Genomic DNA, 26,251 nt, shown 5'->3' with positions numbered 1-26,251 from the left:
AGAGACATAAAAGGTGTTCCCATCTCTACCATGTAGATGTATGACTTGTGTGGTGCTGTATGCCTTGGCTTCTATCTGCACACACTGCTATCTCTGCTCCATCTCATAACCTGGAAGTTGTCAGTGTGATTCCAAACCAGCTTGGTTATTATTTTTTTTTTATTCCAGGAGTGGCTGTAAGGTGAAGAAATATGAAACGCAGTCTCTTGCTTTGGATGAGCGTTCTCAGGTAAGTCTGTGCCTACAGTCTCACTAAGGTGCATTACCACTGGATGTGAAACCTCTGAGGCACCAAACAGAGAGAATATTTGAAATATTGGTATAGGTTTTAAGGAGGTGATTGACTCTAATGACTGGATAATAATTGTTTTCTAAGTCAGATGGTTTTTTAACTTACCACTTTCAATAAGATAGGGGAACCTGAATTGATAGAAGTAGACTGAAAATGCAAATTCAGAGAGGAAAAGGAATGATGTAAATTTCTGATTAATAAAGAGGTGTTCGTATCTGGTGTTAAATAGATTGTGGGATATGAAATTATTTAACTACATTGAATTAAGCAATCTCAATATCTAAACTAGACCGGATATTACATCCTTTACAGTTATTTAAACTTATGCTGAAAAGTTTTTAGACATCACCTGAAAATATAATGGGATACATAGATTTTTTTTTTTTTTTAATTTAGGAGGTATATGAGCAAAATATTTAAAAACCATTTGCTTTGGACCTCTTAAACTTCTCACTTATAAATTTAGGCTAGAAAAGATTAATTTTTCAAACCTCAGATTCGAATTTCAAAAGCTAGGTTTTAGAAAATACATTTCGCGATCGAGAGTCTCCAGCTTCCTCCTTGATTTGTATCCAGATCTGTGGTTAACTGTTATCAAGTATCTATATGGAATGGTGGCTGCTCTGCCATTCTTGAGCTGTCCCTCTTCTCACTGTTTGTCCTCCTAAATGGTAGCATCTTCTCTGTTGCATTTTCCAGGACGAAGGAACAGTGATCTCCCAGATTTCAGACATTTCTAATAGGGACGGCCATGCTACTGATGAGGAGAAACTGGCGTCCACTTCATCTGGTCAGAAATCAGCTGGGGCCGAGGTGAAAGGTGAGCCAGAGGAAGACCTGGAGTACTTTGAATGTTCCAATGTTCCTGTGTCTACCATAAATCATGCGTTTTCATCCTCAGAAGCAGGTATGGAAGCATATCTTCATCTTTTTAATGTACGTAAGCATAGCAATGCCTGAAAGCCTGAAGCAGGAGGCGCCTTAGAGAGATTTAGAGAATTGGGTCACTTGAAGGATGGATTTAGAATGCTGATCTATGCTTTGCTGCTTTACCTAGAAAAGAGACACAAAAGGGTATGTTATCACATTACCAGAGACATATGGATAATTGTGGCAAGATATACAGGAGACACTGATGTGAGACTGCTTGAATTTTTTTATAATTTATTTTAATGTGACCACATCTTAAAGTATAGTGGCCTGTAATCATGTTGTGATTACATGTGATTGTGCTCATTGTTCAGCTTACAGAAATAATAATAACTAACACATATATTGCCTTCCCATGCGCAGGCATTGTTCTAAGTGCTTTATATGCATTAACTCATTACTCCTCGCTAGGTATTCGCCTCCCCCCGCCATTTTTCAGAGAAGTAAAGTGAGACATAGAAGTTAAGTAACTTGGCCAAGGTCACTTATAAATGGCTAATAAATGGTAGACCTCGTATTCAAATTTCAGCAGTCTGGTTCCATAGTCTTTTAACCACAGTGCTGAAGTGTGAAGAGATTTTCAGTTCGCTAAACTTTTATAAATTTTCCTGTTCACAGATGTGGTAGACTGAAATTGATCAATGCCCTATAAAATCCTTCTTAATGCTTTAATAAGAACCCAGACTAACTGCGCTGAAGCTTCTTGCTATTGGACTCTTAGAACATTCTAGAGCCAAGGTCCTCTTCCAGGTCCCAACTTATATCTGTGGCCATAAACTTGACTTGTGAAATGTTTAGAATCATGTTCCTGACTACATTAAACATTATTAAAAACTCAGATTTTCAGCAACATAATTTAATTTGAGGCTTTTGTACTTAGAATTTAAAAAATCGTGATCTATCATCAAACCAGGGAAATAGGTGGGAACCTGGACTTTTTCTAAGTCCAGCCTCCTCCCCACCCCCTGGTCTCAGTTTCCCATCTATAAAGTAAATGTGCCAGGCGCTGTTCCGGATTTCTTCCCAGGCCTCTTTCCGCTCTGACGTCTTTGCCAAGATCTCGTTTGCCTTTTCCCATTATACCCTGTTACCCAGTTATGCGGTCTAATCCTTAGTACTTTGTACCTACACATATTTCTTTTATTTGAAGTACCTTTCTTTGCCATCTCCTTTAAAAATTCTGCCTATCCTTTCAGGTCTGTCTCAAAATTGTGCCTCGGCTCCCAACACATTGTGCTTTATGCCCCCAACACATTCATTTTCACTGTTCCTGTTTTGTGTATTGATTATAGAAAGGCATCTTTGATAAATTTCTTAAAGTTAAGGACTGCGAGTGGTTCATCTTTGAATTTCCTCTAGTGCAGGTGCATGGTAGATATTTGTTGAATTATTCTTTTTCACTAAGAGGAAATTTCTTCAACATAAATTTATAGAGCTGGGGTTCTATTAGATACAGTGCTGTCTGCAACGTTAGTGAACAGCTAGTGTTACCCTCTGTGTAACTGGTTAGCCATGTTGTGAGAGCAAACAGAGGCCATGGTCATGCATGGATGGGAGATGGATGTGGAGGTGGATGGGTGCACTGTCTCAGCCAGGGCAATCAGAGATCGTTGACTAGGGAGAGTCACCTTTGAGCTAGGTCTTGAGAGATACAGGCGTAGATGTGCACCAGGGAATGAGAATCTTTCTCAGGGATGGGAAGGAATCTGCCATGTTGCTAAAATGCCCAGCTCTCTGTGAGTACAAGACAAGTGGGAAAATGAGATAGTACTGAGGAATTTGGGCTCGATCCTATAGGTGTAGGGGAGCCATGGAAGGTTTTTAAGCAGAGTAGTGATGGTCACATTTGCGTTTTAAGTAATTCACTAGTGACAGATAGAACTTTAAAATAGTAATTCGCTATTGCTTTGTGGAAGACTGTAGTTTTAAACTTTTGTGTGCCTTTCCATATTTTAAAATTATCTCCAGTGAGTACATATTTATTTAATCAGAAAAAGCAAGCATAGTGTTGTTTTTTTTAAATATTGCCTCTAGTGGTAGAGTGGGAGGTAGAAAACAAATTTAGTTTTGCAAGCATTAAATTTAGAGCTAATTGTTTTATCTGCTACACTAATTAGATTGAGGCTACCCTTTTGGGCTGGAATTTAAATTCACTCAGACTTGGTAATAAAATAACATTCAGTGTTATGGTTTCCTTTCCGAAATAGTCCCGGGGTTAGTACATGGACACAAGAGGGCAGGCTTGCTGTTCCTTCCACCTGTAGATTGTACTCCATTTATGGCCAACTGTGCACTCTTCTTTCTTCTGAATATTTTGGACTTTTAACACAGACAACACAATGGTCAACAGAAAGCCAGTGCTCTTTTGACAGTCTTGAAATACTGTTCATGTCTTCACAGATGTCATTCTGGGCCTACATTGGGGTTTCCAAGTGTCTTTTGTTGGGTAGGAAAGGAACCAACTTCTTGGGATGACTACAAAAATGACTTTCTGTGTTTTAGGCATAGAGAAAGAGACATGCCAGAAGATGGAAAAAGATGGATCTCCCGTGCCTGTAAGTTCCTAACCTTTGGGGTGGAACTCATTTTTTTTTTTAAATATTTATTTTGAAGCCCGTGTTAAATCATTAAATAAATTCTAGTCACTGTTTGTGATGGGGGTGAAATATAAATAAAACACAGCTTATTCATTGGAAGGGTTCATAGTCTCTCCTGAGATGACCTAGGCAGCACCCACTAGCTGCATGTGATTCTGAGCACTTGAACTGTAGCTAGTGTGAATTGAGAAGTCCTGTAACTATAAAATATAACTAGTTTTTGAAGACTGGGTACAAAAAGAAGGAAAATAAAATGCCTCTAACTTTTTACATTGATTATATGTTGAGATGATAATATTTTGGATCTATTGAGTTAACTAAACTATATTATTAAAATTAATTTTACCTGTTTCTCCTTACTTTTTAAATGTGGCTACTCAGAATTTTTAAATTACATATGGCTTGTATTATATTTCTTTTGAACAGCACTGGTAGTAGATACAAAATGGAAACAACGACACCCGGTGGTGAATGCTATAATAGAAGGTATTCCCGGGGCTGTGGGAGCCAGGGCTGCCCGACTGTGTGGCAGGTGTCAGGAAGGCTGAACCTGAGCTAATAAAAAAAAACAAAAACAAAAACAAAAACTTTTAGACATACAAGAACAGTACAAAAAATTCTTGTAAATCTTTCACCTATATTCCTCAAATGTTAACATTTTATATAATCACCGTACAGTTATCAAAATCAACTAACACTGACTGATACAGTATTATTTAATTCATAAACCATATTTGAATTTTACCAGTTGTCCCAATAATGCCTTTCTTCTGGTGTCAAGTCCCACATTGCATTTAGTTCTCATGTCCTTAGTCTCCTTTAATCTGTGACAGTTCCTCAGTCTTTCTTTGTCTTTCCTGACTTTGACACTTTTGAAGAGTACTGGTCAGTCGTTTAGTAGAATGTCTTTCCATTTGGCTTGTTTTCAGCATTCACTGTTGGGCTGTGACCCCAGTATTTCCCTAGAGGTAGTATGAGCAAATATGAGGGTAGATAGGTGGAGGAGAGCCTGTGGAAGCACGAGCGTATGGAAGACATACACATAACACGTAGAGACTTGGGACCATTGTCCCCTCACAGGGCCTCACACATTAGTGATTTTTGTTTCTGGACAAAATCACTTTTGTTTAGAAATTCATTCGATCCTTAGCTTTTTTGGAAGCCAGGTTATCTAATCCCAGTGCAGCTACTCACAGACTTCCACCTGGGTTTCCTCATCTGTGAGAGAGAGGGACACTTTCTATCCCCACTTGTGAAAAGATGAGACTCCATACTCCACTACCAGATCAGCCTGGTTGTGCACTTGGGGAAACCAGTTTCTTGTGAAGTTTTCCAAGTACTATGGGAACACTTTTGAGTATCTTCAGTGTGTAAAAATAGCAAAAAGATGATTGAAAAAGGATGTCACGAATAGACCAAACATTGGTCTGTGTGGCTGCAGATTCAGGTGGTTTACTCAATTCTTGAAACAAACTGGTTAAACTTCTGGATTCCCAACTTATTCATCCATAAAATTAGTAGCACATATTTACCTCATCAGAGTGGTTGTGAGGATAAAACGAAATGATAACATGAAAGATTGAAGCTGTAAAGTGCTAGGCTAATAGAAGGTGGTGTGATGTTGATAGGAAAAGGGTGAGAAAAAGAGAAAGAAAGAAATACGGAGAATACTTGTCTCTAGGCCCATCTGGTAAAGAACATATTTTATGTTGTGATCTTTTCAAAGTAACCCAAGTTGAACTTCCTAAAATAAATATCTACTTAGAATGTTGAAAAAATGTTGCATTAAGAAATTGTAATATTCAAAATATTGAATAAAGAAATCTGTTTAATGTAGTATTTACTTTTTAAAGTCTCTCTGGGTTGCTCTGGAGCACATTTCTTTTGCAGTCTCATGCCCAGAATAGGTGGTGGCGAGGGCAGAATACCTAAGGCCAGCGTACAGTGAACAGTGGGTGTTAGGTCTCTCATCTTGCTTCTCAGCTATTGGTCTGCAGCATTTTTCACTTAGGAGTCAATTTATTTTTTTAAGAAGTCTCAAACTTCTTAAAAGATGAGCTTGTTTGGCTTTTCCAAGCATGTCTCTCTGTTAGAGAAGTAGCAGGGGTGATCCTGCTCCATGGATTCAAGGGCAGCTGATGAGATGAGCACACTCAGCCTACTGCAACATATTAGTGATGCTTATTCTCCCACTTCAAGGATATGAGCAAAGAGAATTATTTTTTGACATCCGTGCTCACTGTTAACTTGTAGCCAGGACTCCATTGAGTTCTACTGTCTGTAGACAGATCTTTGTTGGTCCTCAGTTGTAAATGCTTTGTGGGACAGGGAGAAGGATTAGGGGACAATGAAATGGGACCTTTTTGGAAGGACATGATTGACTGATTTAGCATCTTTATTAATTATATAAGATTGCCCAGCCCAGGAAGAGGTCGTCAGGCCAGTTCTCTGTGAAGGGAGACTCTGTAGGCTTTCTACACTGTTTGATAAACAATATAAAGGACCAAGGAATATAAAAAGTTAAATCCTAGGGGACTGGAAGAGGTGGCTCAAATAGGCCACAGCATGAATTCCTGCTCTGCTCTTATCACCTCATAAGAGCTGTTGCATTTCGAGCCAAGAGGCTTGTGGCATGTGGCCAAGCAGAGGGGTGACCCAGGGGATAGCTGCAGGCTGCAGAGCCCACTTATCTGAAAATATTTGCCATGGTCTGAGATCTGATTTTCTACCTTCAACTCAGAATTCTGCCTTTCCAGACACCACGTTTGTTAATATTAAGTTGTTAAACAAGCAGGCAGACTGAATTTGTTTATCCCCTCAACAAATGAATGAGATGCTGAACTCCAGAATAGATGTTGATATTTTCCTTACTAATAAATCTTTTGACTTATTTCCCAAATTTTTGCTAACATGATGGTCACAGGAGGCACAGGAGGCTATTTCCTAGAGTTGACTCAACTTGAGGATTCTGACTTAGAATAATAAACACTCCCAAAAGATGTTTTTTAAATAAATGTATTAGTTTAGAATCAGAAATGTAACAACAAAGATGACCCAAATGTGTCAGCTTAATTTAGTATATTATCTCCCTGTCGGCAAATTACATGAGAAGCAAGATTATGAGAAAGCCTCTTGATGAGAAATGTGGCACAGGAAATTAATGGGTTGATTTGAATGTCCTGAGGTTTATTAGTTCTATACAACAAACATTTATTATCTCACCATTTCTGGATCAGGAACCCTTGGACGGCTGCTGGGTGCCTCTGACTCAGAGTCTCTCACAGGCTGTGATCAAGGTATTGACCAGGGCTCAGTCACCTCGGTCAACTTGGGGTGGATCCCCTTTCAGGCTCACTCACATGGCTGTTGGCACGTCTCAGGTCCTTGCTAGATGTTGATAGAGATATCAGTTCCTTGCCACGTGGGCCTTTCCATGGAGCTTCTTATAGAGTGGAATCTGGAGTCTTTTTGTAAACTAATCTCAGAAATGGCATCCCATGACTTAATCATATTCTGTTCTTTAGAAATGAGTCATTAGGTAAGCCTGCACGCAAGAAGAGGAGGTTGCACGAGAGGGTTAGTACCGGGAGATGGGCCTTATTAGGCTGTTTTAGAGGCTGCCACCACAAGTAGCTTCTTGCTCTAGTGATAGATCTATCTCAAGAAAGAGTTTTTTCTGGGGGTACTTTGGACTTCTGTCAGCATAGTGGGCTGCCTTCCCCCAAATGCTACTAGAAATAGGCTCTGCCAGCTTGTGGCTTTGCATTTCCCTTTTCTGTGACCTAAGCCCAGAGTTTCTATATTGGGCCCGTATATGAGGTCTGTGAAGCTGTATGCACAAATTATGTGTGTGTGTTTTAAGCATTTTTCTAGAGAGAGAGTGAATCTATAATGACCCTGAAAAGTTTAAAAACCACTGGTCTTAGTTGATCTTGGACTTTATGTTTAGTCTTGGTTCAAATAAGATGCTAGAGAACTGATTGATTTTAATCAATAACTAATTGATTAGTTATACTGACATTTAAGATTATTCCTAGGTCATTTTGGCTAGCATTTTGGATGTCATTAGACAGCTTTTTTTCCCCCACGTATACAAAAAGTTTACTTATATAGGTGAGGGGAAATAGCCCAAAAAATGCCTTCTAGGAAAGAAAATAGTACAAAATCTATATTCTTGTGAAAAACAAAATGCTAACCAAAAGTAACTCTAGAACCTGATGTGATGAGTTTATGCTAAAAGCAAGCTGGTACATCAGAAAGCGAAATGCTACCAGAGGGAACTGAAACCTTAATAGCAAGAAGGAACCAAAAAATGGAAGTACAGGTACAGATCTTGACCTACATGCGGCCACTTCGTACAGGAGCACATAATGGTGTGCACCTGACAGCATTGCTGGGTTACCACATAACATCACTGCAGAGCATTTGACATTCCTCATGATTCTGAATCATCCGAGAGTGGGGGTGGGGGTCACGGTTCAGATATATTCGCCATTTCTGCTTCCTTAGGCCTGAAAGTTAGCGATACATTTTAGGAACATTTCCATCCAATGTGACTAAATAGAGACACACAAAGCAGCAATATGTAAAAAAAATTGATACTTTTTTTGAAAAATTATTTACATGGAACACGTCATCCCCAGAAACCCTCTGAAAAAGGAGCCATTAACCATGGTTGGCTTTCTCTTTCATGCAGGTAATTCTTTGGTGACTGACCACTATGATTACACTGTCTCTTTTTGGATAAGAAAACTTCTCTAGGCTATCTGTTAAACAGAAGCTAACTGCCGCCTCCCCCGCCCTTCTGCCCCCATCATCATTAGAACAAGTTTTTCCTTTAGATAGCACTGTAACTGGATTTATTTTTTTAAACCCTCCTGGTTTTTTTTTTTTTTCCCCAAACATATTTTTAAAGATTGCGATCAATTTAGTAATGAGGAAGTTATTGAAGAAGTATTTGGGATTAAGAAGCTGAAAACAATGTATTAAATGTAACCTTTTCCCCAACTCAGGGACTGTTGGAGTCCCCTATGGAGAAAGCCCCCGTGTCTGTGGCCTGTGGAGGTGAGAGCCCCCTGGATGGCATCTGCCTCAGTGAATCAGATAAGACAGCCGTGCTCACCCTGATAAGAGAGGAGGTAAAGGCTTTCTTGTTCTGTCCACTTATCACTCCATTTCTTTGTAAAGCCCATGTGCCAGCAGGCAGATTCCATCTCTGTTGGCCTGAGTTATCCCTGGTCAGAAGTTCTTATTTCCCACAGCTTGTTTCGCTCATATAAAGGATTCCCACATTGGTACTGGAGTTCTGACATTCTGGCGTCCAGGGGGAAAAGCTGATGCTTTGAAATAGCCTTAAGAATTTTGTATACTTCTTTGTCTTTTAGCCTTGAAATTTTAAATATAGAATTTTACCAACTTTATCCACATATGTGACTAAATCAGTGCCTACATTTTATGGAAGATATATGCTCATACATAAAAGTTCCTTAAATTCTAGACTTGCAGTAATATAAAATTGTTTCCTACCTTCATCCATTCTTTAATTAAACAGTTCAGCTCTCACATTCCTTTATTGTCTTTCCTGAGCAGGCTCTCTTCAAAATAGATCACTGCTGGATCTTTCTTGGGTGATCCAAAAGATATGAAAGATAATATTACATACTATTAGTTACCACTCTCTCCCATTATATTTCTGTGGTATATTTTATGTATTTGGTTCGTGTTATTTGATGAGTCCACCTATTTTTTAAAGAAGGTAATTTCTTGGTGTAGCAATTTTATTTTTATAATCCAATGACAGTAATTAAGTACCTCTGATACAAGTCTCTTAAAGCTTGAAAAAATAGCATTAGGTTGATAATGAGGGATGTTAGCTAGGCCTATTTTCAAACTTGGGAGTAATGTTAAGGAGGCCCACCAAAATCTTGTAAATGAGAAAATTGATTACCTCTTCCTCCTAAGAGTTCAACTATCAGATGACCACTAAATGGTTCAAAGCAGAGATGTCCTTAGTCACTCAAAGCAGAAAAACCGGCTTCTAGGATTTTGACATCCTGATTAAAGCACTATAATAAAGAATGTGTTAACTAGAAAGAGAGAAGCAGAGAAAAGTAAAATAAAAGAACAACAGATGCCCATTCAAGCCCTGTCCAGGGCAATAGAGTTTGAGGCAATGAATTTAGAGTATTTCTTTCCAGTTAGCAAGGGCATTCCAAATAAGGATAAGGGTTCTGGTGTAACAAAATCCTGCCTAAGTGAGATGGCTGCATTTGACTGGAGGCATTGAACTTCTGAGTCCCTCTTTCTGACTCCATTCTTATCAAGCAATCAGAAATCTGTGTGGAAGGAGAATATGCTGGTCATACCAACTTTAGCAGTCTGATTTTGTGGCAGTTTCATTTCTCATCTTAATAAATTGGTGCTCTAGTGTCCACTTTGGTAAAGGTAAGTCTCTGTTAGACAGATGGCTTTGCTTTTAGTGTTCTGTCCCAATCAGTTTTCTGGGCCTACAGAGTTGAGAGCCAGACCCTGGACTGAGGTAAAAATTTATAGAGATTGTAATTACCACTTGGAATTTTCCCAGGAGGTGTTCTGCTCACCTTCACTCTGGTGGGTACACTCCAGGACCTTGTTTGGCTAAGAGTTCATTTTTCCAAATGCTTATGAGCATTAAATAGACTTTGGGGTTTCATATTCCTAATGTAGATGGAATGTCTTGGGTGGACCTCATTGTGTGTTTCTTTCAGTGTCCAAACTTAAATTCAAACTGTAATAGATTGAGTAGGTAAAATCAAGCTTTATCTCTATTATAATCTAGATAATCACTAAAGAGATTGAAGCAAATGAATGGAAGAAAAAATACGAAGAAACTCGACAAGAGGTCTTGGAGATGAGGTTAGATTGGAGGTTTGGGCATGGGGTTGGATACTTTTATGCATTATTAGATTTAATACAAATGAAATGATGAAAGTATTTGCTTACCACAGAACCAAATGTTGAGAACTTGAGGGCTTTGCTATTTGCACCTTAATTTGTGACTGATAATGTCATTTCATGAGTATTGCTAACCAGTTATTATATTATCAAATACTGTAGCTTATTTTGGGGGTGTTCAGAGCATTACAAGTAAGCAGAACCCACATAATTATCTTTTGAAAAGACATAAATTTATGTAAAAATATCCATTTGAAATACAGAGTAATGAGATTTACTGACAGTCAGTTATAGAGGCATTATAATTCATAATACTTTTCTAAAATTAATTATACATGAAAGCTTCGAATCTCATAACTACCAAATAGATTATAAAAAGCATGATAACAGGAAACAGAATTGATTGGCATATTTAAATTGAAATGTTTTTATGTTTGCTGCTTACTCCCTAGAAAGGAGAGTTAGGAGCTGTGAAATAACTAAAGATGGCATCAGAGAAGAGGGGGAAAAAGCATAATTTATACACTGTACAGTCAACACTTAAATGACTAAGAGGCATTTAAAATATGTCTGTACTAATTTGTGGCTCCTATATTATTGGGTTTTTTTGAGCATTTACTGGGTGTAAGATCCCATGCTGGGTGTGGTGGAGAGGAAGGGACGATGGCCCCTGCCCTTGGAGAATATACAAAGCCATCATGAGAAACTTGGATGCAGGGTCAAAGTGATGGGCAAGGGGAAGCCATCATTTCTCATGGAGGGGTTACAGGGAAGGGTACAGTCAGGAAAACATTACACTTTGCTAAAATAAAGGTTAACACAACAAGGTGATCTTTAATGTCTTTGAATAACTGAAATACTTTTGGAATTAAGACAGTAAAATAAAACTTGGAACTTAATCAGAAGGGACAAAATGGCTGAAAGGGTAGATTGGGGCCAGGAAAGCATAAACTCTGATTAGATTTCTTAGGAAAAGGCACAATAATGCCATTACCCCAGTAGATGCCTGAAACTGCAGATAGTACCAAAACTTATATGTACTATTTTTCCGATACGTACATACCTATGATAGTTTAATTTATAGACACTATAAGAGATTAACAACAATAAGCGATAGTAAAATAGAACAATCATAACAATATACTGTAATAAAAGTTATGTGAATGCAGTCTGTCTCCCAAAATATTTTATTGTACTATACTCACCTTTTCATTTAAAGCAAGCACATCCGAATTGCCAGTATCACTACTCTTGCCCTTTGGAGCCATTATTGAGTAAAATAAGGGTTACTTGAACACAGCACTGTGATGGCACAATAGTCTATCTGATAACCAAGACTGCTACTAAATGGCTTATAGGCTGGTAGTGTATACAACATGAAGATGCTGGACAAAGGGCCGATTTGTGTACTGGGTGGGACCGAGGGGGGCGCCTCATGATTTCATCGTGCTACTCAGAATGTCATGAAATTTAAAACTTAAAATTGTTTATTTCCGGAATTTTACAGTTAATATTTTCAGACTGCAGTTGACTGCGGGTAACAAAAACTGTGGAACACAAAACTGCACATAAGGGAAGACTGTTGTAATTTATTTTGTAAAAGATTGATTTGTCTAAGCAAACTCAGTCTATTGCCTTGAGGTCATTCTCATAGGAGCAAAGAAAAAGTGAAGGCAGTTGTTTATATAAATAGAATGAAGGCTTGTTAAAAATAAAATCTGAAGAAAAACATTTTTGAACATTAACAAATCTCACATTAACGTAAAAGAGCTCAAAGCAGATAAATGGGTTATGTAAATTTGTCAGGATATTTTAATGTATTTAATTGGGGTTGCATTTCTTTATCTTCCATTCTCTAAAAATTTTCTTCTGATAATTTTTCTAAGGAAAATTGTGGCCGAATATGAAAAGACCATTGCCCAAATGATTGGTAAGGAAATTTTTTTTCTGGGATATAAGCCATAGGACCCATAGATGATTTTCAAATCAAGATACAAACTTCAGTTTGTCTATCACTTAGGTAACCATCAATTCTCATTTGCAGTAGTTAATGTTCTATAAAGTTGCCACAAACAGTGAATTAGCAAATACTGAACTACTGCTTCTAGGGAAAATACAAGGTTAGGTTCCTGCAAGCCTCTGGTCACAATTTTTATTGTCAGTACATAATCTTGTTTTGTGTGTATTTCTGTTTAAATACATCTTATTTGATATCTCTTGTTGATTCATTAACATTGAACTCATGGCAAACAGTCCTATATATTTCATTTCTGAACTAAATTTATCTAACACATGTATTTTCCCCATGATGCACATCACAGCCTTCTTGCACTTAGGAACACTAGACTGCACTTCAGCACTACACTTGGGATCCGTTTAAACAGAAAGCACAAAATTTCAAAAACAAAACAAAAAAAATGTAGCTCTAAATAGATTGAAAAGGACTCTTGTGTGCAGTATGAAGCAAGAAAGGTCGCCTTGTTCAACCTCAGCTGAGAATGTGCATGTCAGGTAACTCAACTTTTTTGCCATTCTGTGCATGTCCGTTAATGACCAGGAATGCACCAGAGGTATTGATTTTGGGGTTACAAATAAATTTTAGCAAGTAAGCATTTTCACAAATACAGAATCCATGAATAATGAGGATCAACTGTAGTTGGGTTCATTTTAGAGGATGCCCAACACTTGGATTCTGGGGAAAGCCAGTATTCCACCCAGTACCTAGAGTGTTGATGGCCTAGCCACATCGTTCATCATCCCAGGTGGGATCTCTGTGGTGTGGCGCAGTGTTCTTACTCCACTGCAGGTTATGCTTTCCTTGTATCGGACCCATGGGTGCCCTTCCAAAATGACAGTGGTTGATCTCCCTGCATAAGAATTTAGAACCTCTTCTTGCCAATATTGTAAGGACTGACTCCCTAAACCAAAGTCAGGTCTTTCTGCATTTAAACATATTTTTCTACTGTCCATATCACCTAATGTTTTCCCAGTACACAGCCATTTTCACAGCTATTCCTCTCCTCTTCAAGGAATAGTCCTCTCCCACTCTTGGTTGTTTCGGATCTCTGTTCAAATCTCTCCTCCGAGTGAGACCACTCTGTATAAAAAAGGAACCCCACCTTTCTTGCCCTGCTTTGTTTTTCCTCCATCACTTGTATCTTCAAGTATCTTCACTCACCAGAAAGTAAGTCCTTGAGAGTGGGAACTGTGTTTTGTCCACTACTGGGTCCCCACCACCAAGAACACTGCTTAGCTCAAGGAGGGCAGCTGTTAACTATTTGTTGAATGAATATGCCATTGCTTTTGATTGTGATTCACAGAAGATGAACAAAGGACAAGTATGACCTCTCAGAAAAGCTTCCAGCAACTGACCATGGAGAAAGAACAGGCCTTGGCCGACCTTAATTCTGTGGAAAGGTCCCTTTCTGATCTCTTCAGGAGATATGAGAACCTGAAAGGTGTTCTGGAAGGGTTCAAGAAGGTAGCATGTCTTTTTTTTTTCTATCTCCTTACTAGTGTATTTTCTTGGTAGAGGGTCTTCAAATGTATATGGCAGAGGTGGGTAGCTTTTTAAATAGGGACTTGAGGCCCCTGTTGGCCTTGTATTGTAGCCTGTGTTCCAGAGAAGCCAGAGAATTTTTCCTCCTTTTTCTTTATGTGGTTGTTAAGGCATCTGGCCTACCGGATGGTTTGTCTTGGTCATTCTTTTCCTGGTTCAGGCAAATAAACCCTAGGCACAGTCATAGTCTCATGGAGTTAAGAACTGTGGAACCTTCAGAGGAATTCTAGAAACATTCTTTTTGATAATTCGCCAATTTAATATTAATAAAATTGAAAGGGATTCTAGCCATAGCACTGAAAAATTCAGGCTGCTTATTCTAGAGGAAAGTGTTACAGTTTCAATTTTAGATATAAGTGGGTATATTGATTTAATTTAATTGCACACCATCAATAAGACACATTTATATTAGTGAACATTCTTTTTTTCATATTAAAATGAAAACGAGACTGGCAAATTTATCTAATGTGGGAATCAGATTGAATAAGTTTTGAATAACTGCCTTCTTAAAGTAAGTGTACTGGTGTAACTGAACTTTACTGTTTGATTTGAAAATTAACACATGAATAAATTATCTAGAATTTCTTCAGTGAGAATTATTTGTGCTTGTTTCAAATTACCATAGAGTATAATTTAAAGGCATCTGAATTAATTGGATTTTCTCATTTTTTAAAATAAGAACTCTGCTAAATGGTATGTTACTAGCAGAAGAAAAACAAAATGACCTGTTTCTTTTATTTGAAATTGTTACTTTGGAACAGAATGAAGAAGCCTTGAAAAAATGTGCTCAGGATTACTTAGCCAGAGTTAAACAAGAGGAACAGCGATATCAGGCCCTGAAAATCCACGCAGAAGAAAAACTAGACAAGTAAGAACTTGCACATAAAACTTCCACTTTTCATGGTGTCGTGGGAAGATTGATGGAGACAAGAAAAAAAAATCACTGTTTTGCAACTCCAGATTGCATTTGTGTGTGTGTGTGTGTTATATTTAACTTTTTTAATGATAGAATCTTCCCCTGGTTCAACATTGAAAAGACTAGGAAGATATATAGTATCTTCCTCCAACCCATCCCCCTTCCACTTGAGTCCCACCTCTTTCCTTATCTGGGGTAATCACTATTTTTTATCTTTCCAGATATACTTTTTCCCCTTCTTTCCCCCACCTCACCCTTAGCTTTATTGAGATATAATTGACATATAACGTGTAAATTTAAGGTGTAGGGTGTGTTGATTTGATATATTCATAATATACCATGATAACATTTGCTCACACCTCCATCACATCACACAAGAACCATTATTTTAAAATGGTGAGAATCTCCTTTTTTATATAGATGATAGCATACCTTGATTTTTTCATTTAGTAGTATATTTTGTGAATCTTTTCATATTAATCTTTGAAGAACTTCCTTATTTTTTATTTTTTATTTTTTATTTGTTCCACTGTTGGACTGTATCATTTGTGTAACTGGTCCCTCCTGTTGGACATTCAGATTATTTAAAATCTTCCACAAACAGTGCTGCAATTAGTAATCTTTTATGATTACCATTAAGTATGCATGTGAGTTATCTGTATTTATATCTCTACACAATGAGAGCATTTCTTCCCTATGGATCACATTTTTGGTTTTCCACAAATCTAATAGAGAAAAAATGGTATTTCAGTTTAGTTGGCTGGGTTTTTTTGTGGGGAGGGGGCAAGCAACAGATCATTTATTTTATTCAGTGTAGTTTTAATTTATATTATGAGTGAAATTGAACATTTTAGTAGCTCTATATTTGCTTTATTATGACTCTATTCTTTGCCCAGTCTTCTATTGTCGGTTTGTATATTTTATGTATTATATATAAATATATTATTACATTAAGGATGCCAGTCCTTTGTGATATGAGTTGTGGATAATTTTTCCAGTTATTTATCTTTTGACCTGCCTGTAGTGTTTTTTAATATGCAGAAATTTATTTTTATGTAATGAATTTTATCAGTCATTTTTTTTACAGCTTCTGGATTTCCTGTCTTAGTAACAAATACCTTTCCCTTGCTGAATATAAAATATTCTCCCGTGCTTTCTATTTAATACTTTCATGGCTTAATTTTTTAATTCTTAAGTCCAATGCATTTGGAATTTATCCTGGAGAGAGGTATAAAGGGTTCATCCAACTTTATTTTTTAACTAAAAAGTAATACATACTTGTACATTTGCTATCTTGTCTTTCTATTTATAAAACCTTTTAAGTTCACTCTTTTACACATTCTCACTCCCAGAAATACTATTATTCAAGTTCACTGTATATCCTTCCAGTCTTTTCTTTGTGCCTTTACAAATACTACCCAAAATGGCTTTGGACTTATTTTTATACATATATATTATAAAATACGGAAGTCATAATACAAGTTTCCTTTTTTACTTGGCATATATGTAAATATATATATAACAAGTTTCCTTTATATATACACCTATTATATAACTCTATATATAGCCATATAAAGAAAATTCGTACTATCCAGTGTGTGTGTGTGTGTGTGTGTGTGTGTGTGTGTGTATAAATAAATCCTGGAGTCATAGTACAAGTTTCCTTTTTCACTTAATAGTATATCATAATCATTTCTCTATGTCAGAACATATAGTTCAGTCCAATTATTTTATTAGGTTGTTTTATTTTTATTAGGACTATTTCATTCCTTATTGATGGGCATTTAGTTTCATACTTTTTTCCGTTACAAACAATGCTGCAGTGAAGATCCATTGTGCCAAGTGGGAATTTTGCTGTGGATAGATTACTAAAAGGAAACTGCTGGCTCAGAGGGTGTATACATTTTAAATTATAATAGTTGCTATCATATTGCCCTCCACGAAGATAGTGCCAGTTTTTGGTCCCTTAATTTGGACATGAGCCTGTCTCCTGGCATCTCAGCCAACACGGGACAAGATTATCCTTATTAATTTTTGCCAATCTGATAAATTTTAAAAGTTTATCACTTTAATTTGCATGCCTCTGATTAGTAAGTCTTTAGCATCTTCTCATTGGTTAACATCACCTGATATTTATTTATTTATTTATTTAAAAATTTCCTTTTGTACCTCTTCAATAAAGTCACTTAGGACTATGTGCCGTAGATGTCAGTGGTTAGCATCCTGCCTCTTTAGCTGCGATGATCCCAAAGATGATCCTGCCTGCTATTGTACTGGGTTAAAAAAACTTTTCTGATTGTTATAGAAACTGACATGTGATTCCTTCTTCTAGTGACACGAATTTCGAAGGATAATGTGGCTTTTGAGATTAATTCTACCATTGGTTTACATCATGGAAATTTCCTTAGCAGTTGTATATAAGCTGAGTTTTTGTAAATTAAAATTGAATTATTTAGGTCACTGATTCCTAATCAGTTCTTTTAAGTCTGTGTCTCACAGATGTCAGTGATTAATATCCTGACTCTCTAGCCAGGACTGATAACTGTGTGTTTTTTATCTTTTTATTCTATAAACGAAACTCTGTAAACAGAGCCAATGAAGAGATTGCTCAGGTTCGAACAAAAGCAAAGGCCGAGAGCGCAGCTCTCCACGCAGGACTCCGGAAGGAACAGATGAAGGTGGAGTCCCTGGAAAGGGCCCTTCAGCAGAAGGTACCGAGAGGGGTGTGGTATGACCACAGAGACACTTGGTTTTCATCTTCAGCAGTGGCTAGCTTGCCGTAGATCTGGATGAAAGAGGCCTTGCCTTTTTGCCCAGACACTGATTCAGACGGAGACAAACAAGGCAAATCATGAAACTCCCAGGCATATTCATGGGCAAGGTGCAGGGAGGAAGTTCAGGGGGCCAAGCACTGCTTAGGCGGGCTTTGAGTCTCCTTTTCTTCCTTTTTGTCTTTTATGTACTATATGAAGCTGTCTCCCCCCTTCATTGCAATTTTACCCTGCAGGGGACATTTTGCAACATCTAGAAGGATATTTCGTTGTCACGACTTAGAGATGCTACTGGCATCTACTGGGTAGAGACCAGAAATGCTATCAAACATCCTGCAACTTCCAAGACAGCCCCAAGAACAAAGACTGACCCAGCACAAAATGCCAGTGGTGCTGTGGTTGAGAAACTTCAGTACATAAATAAAAATCAGTGGTAGCAGCGGTTTCTATTTCTCAATGCTCAGCGATTCTTGGGCTTCATTTTTTTGTATGCCTCTAGTGTTTTTCTCCCTGTGTCTCCAATTGTGTACTTATGCCTGTGGTATCCATTCAGCTAGGACAAGGTTCTTACCATGGGGTCAGATAATCCCTAAGATAGTGCTCCTGGTATAGTTGGACTCCAGAATTTCAGGTCCCTGGAAATACTAATGGATTGAGTGAGGCCCAAATACTTGTGTTTTTAACAAGTACCCCAGGCAATTTCTATGATCAGAAGAATATTTGAAAACTAAGAGATTCATGGACAAGATGCAGAAGGCCAGTGGCTATCCTCATCCTCTACTCAATTTAAGCAGAACTTTGTGAACATGCGAACATTTTTCAGGGGAGAGGGTATAGAGCTCTCCTTTCGCTAAAGGGTCTCTGCTGTAGAAAAGTTAAGAGCCACTGAATTAGGTGGTCTAGGTAGAATGTAATGAGTCTTGGGACTGTTTAGCAATAATTGTCTTTAACTCAGGACACAAATGACCTGCATTATCATATTATTTGTCTTTCAGAACCAAGAAATTGAAGAATTGACAAAAATCTGTGATGAGCTGATTGCAAAGCTGGGAAAGACTGACTGAGTTTCCCCTCTTAGCTCAGTAGATCTGCATTTGGCTGCTTCTCTCATGACCACAATTATCTTGCCTTATCCAGGAATAATTGCCCCTTTGCAGAGAAAAAGAAACTTTAAAGAAGCACATGCCTACTGCTGCCTGTCCCGCTTTGCTGCCGATGCAACAGCCCTGGAAGAAACCCTCATATTGCACTCACAAAAAGAGTGCATCTGACAGCCCTAGCATCTTTCACAATTCGCCATCGATAGGTTCAGTCAGACAGGCTGCTAAGTTTGGGTTTGTGATTTCTCTATCTTTAATTTCTTTTAAAGTCACTTTACTTTTCCAAGTGCGTTAAATTTGTGATTTTATGGCTACTATTTAGGATCATCTCCTGTTCATCACCTGTCTGATTTTTTATGTGTGACCTATTTATTTCATCTTTTAAATTTAACTTTCAATATTAGCGGTTTTATTTGAGGAGATAATTTGGCTTTTGTTACTTCCAGTTTATAAACAAGCAGGGGCTCTGAGTACCCATTTATATATACATAGACACACACTCACACATATATTTACATATGCTGCTGTTTTTTCCCTGAAGCATAGTCAAATAAGACCTCTATAGAAGAGCATTTTTCCATAAATGTAAAGCCCTATTTTGAAATAGAGTCTTGGCTCAGAATGCTAACTTCAGAATTTGGGGGAATTGAAGATGTGAAGACCCCGGACTCATGTCTGTCATGACTCATAACCCTAGGCTCAGGTTTCACATCTAGGGAAGACTTTTCACAAATGTTTTGTTGCCCTGATATTTGGACACCCTTCAGCCTTGATGAATGTGAGTGTGAGTGTGGCCCCTTTGGGCTTAGTCCTCAGACTAAAAGTGCCTGCTTTTTGCAGGAACAACAGGGTGGGGCTCCTTCAGAGCTGGGGTTTGGCAAGGCCATCCTAGAGCTGTTTTATCTCCTCTGCTTCCATTTGTTATTACAAAATCAATATTTATTCTTTATTATCTTTCTATTTGAAATATGCAAAGAAAATCTACTTGTAAAAGGTTTAGATGATCTTATATAATTAAAAGGTAACTAGCCCCATAAGCAGTTATAAAGTGAAGAAACGGTTTTTCACAAGTGTGATGCCTTGTTCTTCAGATTTTTTCTTTAAGGCTGAAAAAAAAGTCTTTTCAGAGTTGATAGAATTTTTAACAAAATGGGCAGTAAAAATCATGTGAACTCATCCAAAAATCAGCTCGTCGTGAATATTTTTAAACAACGGCCATTTGAATACTGGAGGAAGGAAGCGCAGGGAGCACATCCACACTCACAAAACCAAATTCCTCAAGTTAGTTCTTCCTGGACTTGGTTCAGTCTGGTGGGGCCTTTAACCCCAAAATGGAAAGTTTTCATGTAGTACCAGTGAATTCCCTAGCATTTGATAGGTAAAACCAAATCCATGCAAGTGTTTTAAAGCACTCTTTTGTCTTAATCTTAACACCCTGAAAGTCTTCATGGTGATATGCACTATATTCAGTACATGTAAGTTTTCGTACTTTTCTTGTAAAACTATTGCATGATCCAACTTCGACAAATTGTGCCTAGTGGAGAACCTTTATAGATCTTTAAACATGAATTTTTCTTTAGAAGTGTACTCTTCACACGGGTGCAATCTTTAGCCCCAGGGAGGTTAATATGTCTTTTAAAGCCAGAAGTCATGTTTTACCAATATGCATTTATCAGAATTGGTGCTTAGGCTGCATTTTAAAGCCTATCGTCTTACCATTTTGTACAAAAAAAGAACAACAGAAATGATCTATGGTTGGAGAAATGACTTGACAATCATTTGGGCTTTGAAAGCAGTCACTGTGGATTAATGTGAGTGCTGTGCTATAGTCATAGCAGCAGTGGAGTGTAAGTGTCTCCAATTGGTATAATTGATTTCCTCATTCAGTCCTCTCCTTATTAGGGAAATTAACTAAGTTTTGCAGAAAGAAACATTGCTAAACCTTTTTGCTACTGTGTTTTGGTGAGATACCCATGTTTACTTGTTTTATATTGATCTGTTGGAAGCATAGAAGGCTTAAAGTGATTTCCATTATAAATCCATAGTCCTCTTTTTAGGCTTGCTGTATATTAAAAAAAAGTAGCTATGTGTTAATAGCAGAAGTGACGACAATCCTTCCCTAGCACACTGGTAACAGAGACTCCCTTAAAAACTAGACCTTAGAAAGAAGCTGCTGCACAAGGACTACGAAAGGGCCCTTGTTAAGTAACTTTTGCTGCTGGCTTCTCAGCCATGACCATTACAAGAAAGTGTTCTTCCAATTTAATAGGTGGATATTCTCCAACAAGAATAAAAATGTAGCTTGTGCAGCTGGCAAATCATGATAATTTACTGGACGGAATAAAGTATGTTTGTTTATTTTTCTTTAAAAATAAGCAAAACAAAACAACCTCGAACTTTTAGAACTTGGAGAGTAAGAATATAGGCTAGAGTTTTGGCCGCTAGGGGGCCAGATTACATGTTAGTTAGCAGTAATAAACCCTGTTACAAAAATGAAAAGAGATGATGGAAGTTGCTGATCTAGATTGTGGTTTGGGAGTATTAGGTGATCTTGTCGAGACCTTGGATCCACAGCCATTACTTCAATTTTTAACTTTGCCTAAGTGTAGATAGTCTTTATCTAAAAGTATTTTAATCGGAGACTGAACAATTTGTCACTTGTTTGACTGATCAGTAACAGACCTCTTGAGATTTACTCTATTAGGAGAAGCTCCTGAAAGCCAGTGACCTGCCCAAACCTTTTGTTCTGTAAAACTGTTCTGGAAGTGTTGAGAAGCCCAGTTTTCTCATGTGGTTTTTAGCTTCTTCAGATGCAGCCCAAATTAGGAAGTGCAGAAGCATGGTACAAATGGTACAAAATGCTAAGGATCTGGCAGCCTTTCAGAATGATATGGAATCTAAGGGAAGATTTATATTTGGTGTTGGGAGATCTCTCAAGTTGAATTTTCTTTCCAGCCAGTTACCCTTTCCACCTTTGTGCCACGCTTTTTCCACTCTTACACAAATACTTAGATCATTATTAGACAGCCCAGAGTTTGTACTGTTTGTAAACAGGGAGAGTAAACTGTCCCAGATGTGCCTGGGCCGTCCAAACACAGCCAGTGAAGCGCTCACTTTAAGGGAACTAAGGGCTCAATGGTGCCTCTCAAGCTCAAAATGGAATTTTTAAAGAGTAAGCATTGGTGATCTGTGTACACAAGTTGGAAATGATTCAGCACATCCCTTTCTAGTGGTCTAAAAGCTCTAAAGCTCCCTTTTTGTTTCCTTTTGTTTTTTTTCACCACAATTAGTAGCCATCTCATGAACTGTACACGACTGTTGTGTCTTCTTTGTAGTTTTGTGACCATGCGAGCTTGCTCTTGGACTTGAGTTTCTTTATCCTCTTGTTGGGAAAAGAGAAACTAGATGTTGAAAGAGTAAATAATTCAGGCAAAGGAGTCTAAAGTAAAACTGTATATATTCTGAAGAATTTAAAAGATAGCAGATTATTATATGCTTACTAAAGAACAGATATAGTCTGGGAATCCCAGATGTCAAGCCAAAGGTCTAAGAAGTCATCTTCAAAGATTTTAATAAAGAAAGATTTTGAGGAGACTTCTGTCCAAAAAGGTTTGGCTGGCCTCCAGATTCTAGTGATTTTTAAAAAGCAATTTATTATTTAAACCTTGAGTCTTCCCTATAGTAAAGGTAAAGAAATTGGACACTTCTAAGGATATCCTCTGGAAGATAATAAAAATGACAGCATTTCCAGGGAAGACTCACTCCCCAGTGCCCAGAGCTAGCATTTTGGAGACTAAAGATTGCACTTTTCATAGTTCTTTGTCCAAATGCAGTCCCATTTCTGTGCCTCTTAGCATGCCATTAGATTTGGACAAACAAGATTCCTAAGGAATGACTTTATTAACTATAATATGGTTACAGCTATTACATATATATATATATTCTGATTATAGTTCTAATATGGAGATGCTACGTGTGATGCTTGCAGTCTTAACTCATTTGGAGGAGGCCAGGCATGGAGCTGAGATGTGGTTTGAACCTTCCCTATATTGATTCTTCACTTTAGAACTGTAAACAGTTCTCCCCCTCTGCCTTTTAGTGGTTATATGAAATGTACCCCCAAAATAATTTCATAGTCATATTGTTAATTAATATTCTATATTTATGAATAATTTTCAAGTGGACATTTAAAAATCCGAACTCAGAAACCATCCCCAGTCCAGATACAGGGCAGTCTGTAGGTCACCACACCCTCAGCCTCAGCCTCGGTCCTTCTTACCCGATGGGATGAGATCCAGGCATTTCTTTTAAATCTCAGAGGTAGCAGTAAACCTTTCAGTGTTGCTGTTAGCAAGTGTGTGTTTGCCAGTAGATACTCATTTGTACTAATGTGCCAACAAGTAAATGTTAATTGCACATCTGCTTCCACTGTGTCCCCATGGGTGCCATGAAGTGTGTGAGGAGCCTCTCGTCTGGAGGAATGAACGCTGCATTGACTACTGCTATCAGGACTGTGTTGTATGGAATAATCATCTACATAAATTTTATATGCACAGTAATTTCTCTTTTCTATGTCAGGTAAATATTTGTAAAAGTTATACTCACACAAATGAAATTATTATAATGATTACTAATATATTTTTTCCATGTTTCATTGCCTGAATAAAAACTGTTTACCACTGTTAGATTTGGGTGTATGTATACCTTTTTATCCCCTAGTTATAAGTCGTTTTGTCCCCAAGTGAAAATTTATGACAGCCTCATTTTTATGAGCTCCAGTCTAAAAATGGAAAAGATGACATTTTTGCTGCACTCATTCTGTGGGATTTTATGCATTTGGTTGGGTGTGTAATTAAAAACAAAACAAACTTTTTAATTTGGACCTTACGGTATAAATTTTCGTGGTTTAGCATCTGTGCAAACAAAGTATTTAATTGGGTGCTTCTTGGTTTTGCTTGTCTTCCCTGGTATTTTTCAAGTCATAAGAATCTAAGTCACTCCAAACTTTCTGACTTGTTGAAGGACACGGGATAAGCCAGAACTGTAAACATTGCAGAGTGACCCACACAGAAAATAGTTGACATTTTGTGTCTCTTCTAGGTTAATACCAGAAAAACATTTTCAGTATTACCCAGGCCAACTCTCTTTTTAAAGGGATAGAAGACTGGGGAGAAAATTTCATTAGTTTTATTACAGAAAAAGATAAATTAAGAGGCTCCTTTTTACAACTTAGGTAAGGATCCACTAAGAAAAATCAGCACTGTCATTTCCTTATTATTTACCACATCTTAAGACATCACAGCCTATAAAATTCCTAAAAAGAACATTTTTCACACTAGTGTGTTCTTGAACTGCCAAGAAGGGAATACTATAAAATGACTGGAGGAGGGGGTACTGCCATTTACTGAATGCTAAAGACAGTAGAAATCTCATCATTTTCCAAGAATTATTGGGAAGAATAAGATGGAAATTACCTTTCTATTCTTTTACAGAATTTTATTCTTAGGTGAGACTACTTCATGTTTTTACACTTTTACAAATAGAATATCATGGGATCATTTTAGTGAGTACAAATCAGTATTTTAAGAGAAAATATCAGAATGCATTCGCAAGTTAAGTTATTCATGAAATTTGTTTCAGATGTAGGTGTGTATGTACTAGGTCATAAAAATTAGTTTTTGCTATGGCTAGTGGTCAAATTATGAAAAAACTTGATCTACTAAAGTTAATTATTTCACAAGTAAAGAAACAGCCCAGAGAGAAGTGATGTGGCCAAGACTGCATGGCATGTGTGTTAGTGAACATTGTCACCCTCACTCAAAATGGGCAACAAAATTGCCGCTTAGTCCTTTGCAAGCTCTTCGAATTCTCCTAGATTTGGATAGTATTATGTTTATATCATTTTGTAAGTTTGTGGGTATTTAAGGACCAATCAAAACCAAATACCTTTTTTCTACATTCATTCATTTATCAAATAGTGCATTTGCAGTGTTTAAAGTGAAACACGCAAAGTTTCTGAGGCTAGTTAGCTAAAGAAAATTGTTTTCAAGTTTCAAACTTCACTGAAATACGAAATATACTAATTAAATCTTTTTCCCCCCCAGAAGAAAGTTGTCTCTATTCTACATTTCATAGCCCAATTGTGGCTTGTAGGTTATTTTATCTAAGTGCTTGAGAATGGGGACACAATGGTCCTTACAATCTAATTATTAGAGAAATCTAACCCCCAAACAAGACAAAATGGCATAGAATTGTTAAGTCATGTGACACAGACTAAGTGCTAAAGGCTTCTAGGAGAAGGCACTATATAGTAAGGAAGGACACACCAGGTTGTGTAGAATAACACTCTGGGCACAGCCTGTTTTCAGACCCCAGCCTCAGGTGTTTCACCAGCCCAGGCTTCAGTTTTTAACCCTGGGGATAATAGTTCCCACCTCTTGAGGTGGTAATGAGGACTCAGCAATAATGCTTGCATTGTGCCTAGCCCTTGGGTCCTTAATAAATGATAGCGATTATCATCACCTAAAACTTCAAGTTTATAAAATTTTCAAATTTTCTAAGCCCCCTTAGAATGAAATGCTATTTTTCATTCTTTGCTATTAGTTTTATTAGACATCTAAAACTAACAAAGCTTTGGAAACTTAAAGAATTACCTTTTTTTTTTTGAGATTAGTAGAAGTGGAAGATTAGGAGGAGTGGAAGATTAGCTGAAGATGGAGGCCAACGTTGGGGTGATTGAGCTATTAAATAGAGAATGGAAGTCACTGTGTTTTCCAGACAATTCCAAGACTCTCCAACACTGTACCAGCAATAAAATAATAGGTTTCTATGATCTCTATTTTCCTTTGCCAAAATATGTACATCCTTCGAAGTTTGGTTCTCATGGAAATATATATGCAAGAACATACTGAAGATATAACTCAGTTAACAGAACTTCATTTTTTAGCCAATTTAAAGGAAAGAGTAATTGAAATTTGAATTTTCTATGTTCATGTGCCTTTACAAACACATCACATTAACAATTCCATGTAGGTGTAATTGTTTTATGGTATCGTAGGTGGACTTTTTTGTTTGTTTAATCAGCAGGGGAAAATGAAGCTAAAAAAACATAACATCAACCAATTAGCTGGGAAGGTGGAGCAGGCACGTGAAC

At 37.4% G+C, this 26,251-nt stretch overlaps 1 protein-coding gene across 12 annotated transcripts in view; it reads left to right on the top strand.

Moving 5' to 3' along the window:
- TACC1 (transforming acidic coiled-coil containing protein 1) overlaps positions 1-23,783 on the top strand; it is a 70,391-nt gene extending 46,608 nt beyond the window's left edge. For 5 of the 12 annotated variants that reach the window (XM_025049866.1, XM_025049863.1, XM_006916291.3 and 2 more), the window contains 10 exons: positions 169-229; positions 992-1,112; positions 3,725-3,777; positions 8,832-8,957; positions 10,637-10,713; positions 12,639-12,682; positions 14,073-14,233; positions 15,073-15,179; positions 17,818-17,938; positions 18,994-23,783. In XM_025049866.1, the coding sequence (XP_024905634.1) occupies positions 169-229; positions 992-1,112; positions 3,725-3,777; positions 8,832-8,957; positions 10,637-10,713; positions 12,639-12,682; positions 14,073-14,233; positions 15,073-15,179; positions 17,818-17,938; positions 18,994-19,062 (940 nt within the window). In that variant the 3' untranslated portion in view covers positions 19,063-23,783. Of the gene's footprint in view, positions 1-168; positions 230-991; positions 1,200-3,724; positions 3,778-8,831; positions 8,958-10,636; positions 10,714-12,638; positions 12,683-14,072; positions 14,234-15,072; positions 15,180-17,817; positions 17,939-18,993 lie in introns of all 12 variants that reach the window. The other 7 variants (XM_015592870.1, XM_025049860.1, XM_006916290.3 and 4 more) reach the window with 3 other exon arrangements.
- The last annotated feature ends 2,468 nt before the right edge of the window (positions 23,784-26,251 follow it).

This window comes from Pteropus alecto, unplaced genomic scaffold, assembly GCF_000325575.1.
Source record: "Pteropus alecto unplaced genomic scaffold, ASM32557v1 scaffold24, whole genome shotgun sequence".
NCBI classification, from domain to species: domain Eukaryota; kingdom Metazoa; phylum Chordata; class Mammalia; order Chiroptera; family Pteropodidae; genus Pteropus; species Pteropus alecto.
Note: the sequence above shows the minus strand (reverse complement) of the source record. Positions and strands in the feature narration are given on the sequence as shown.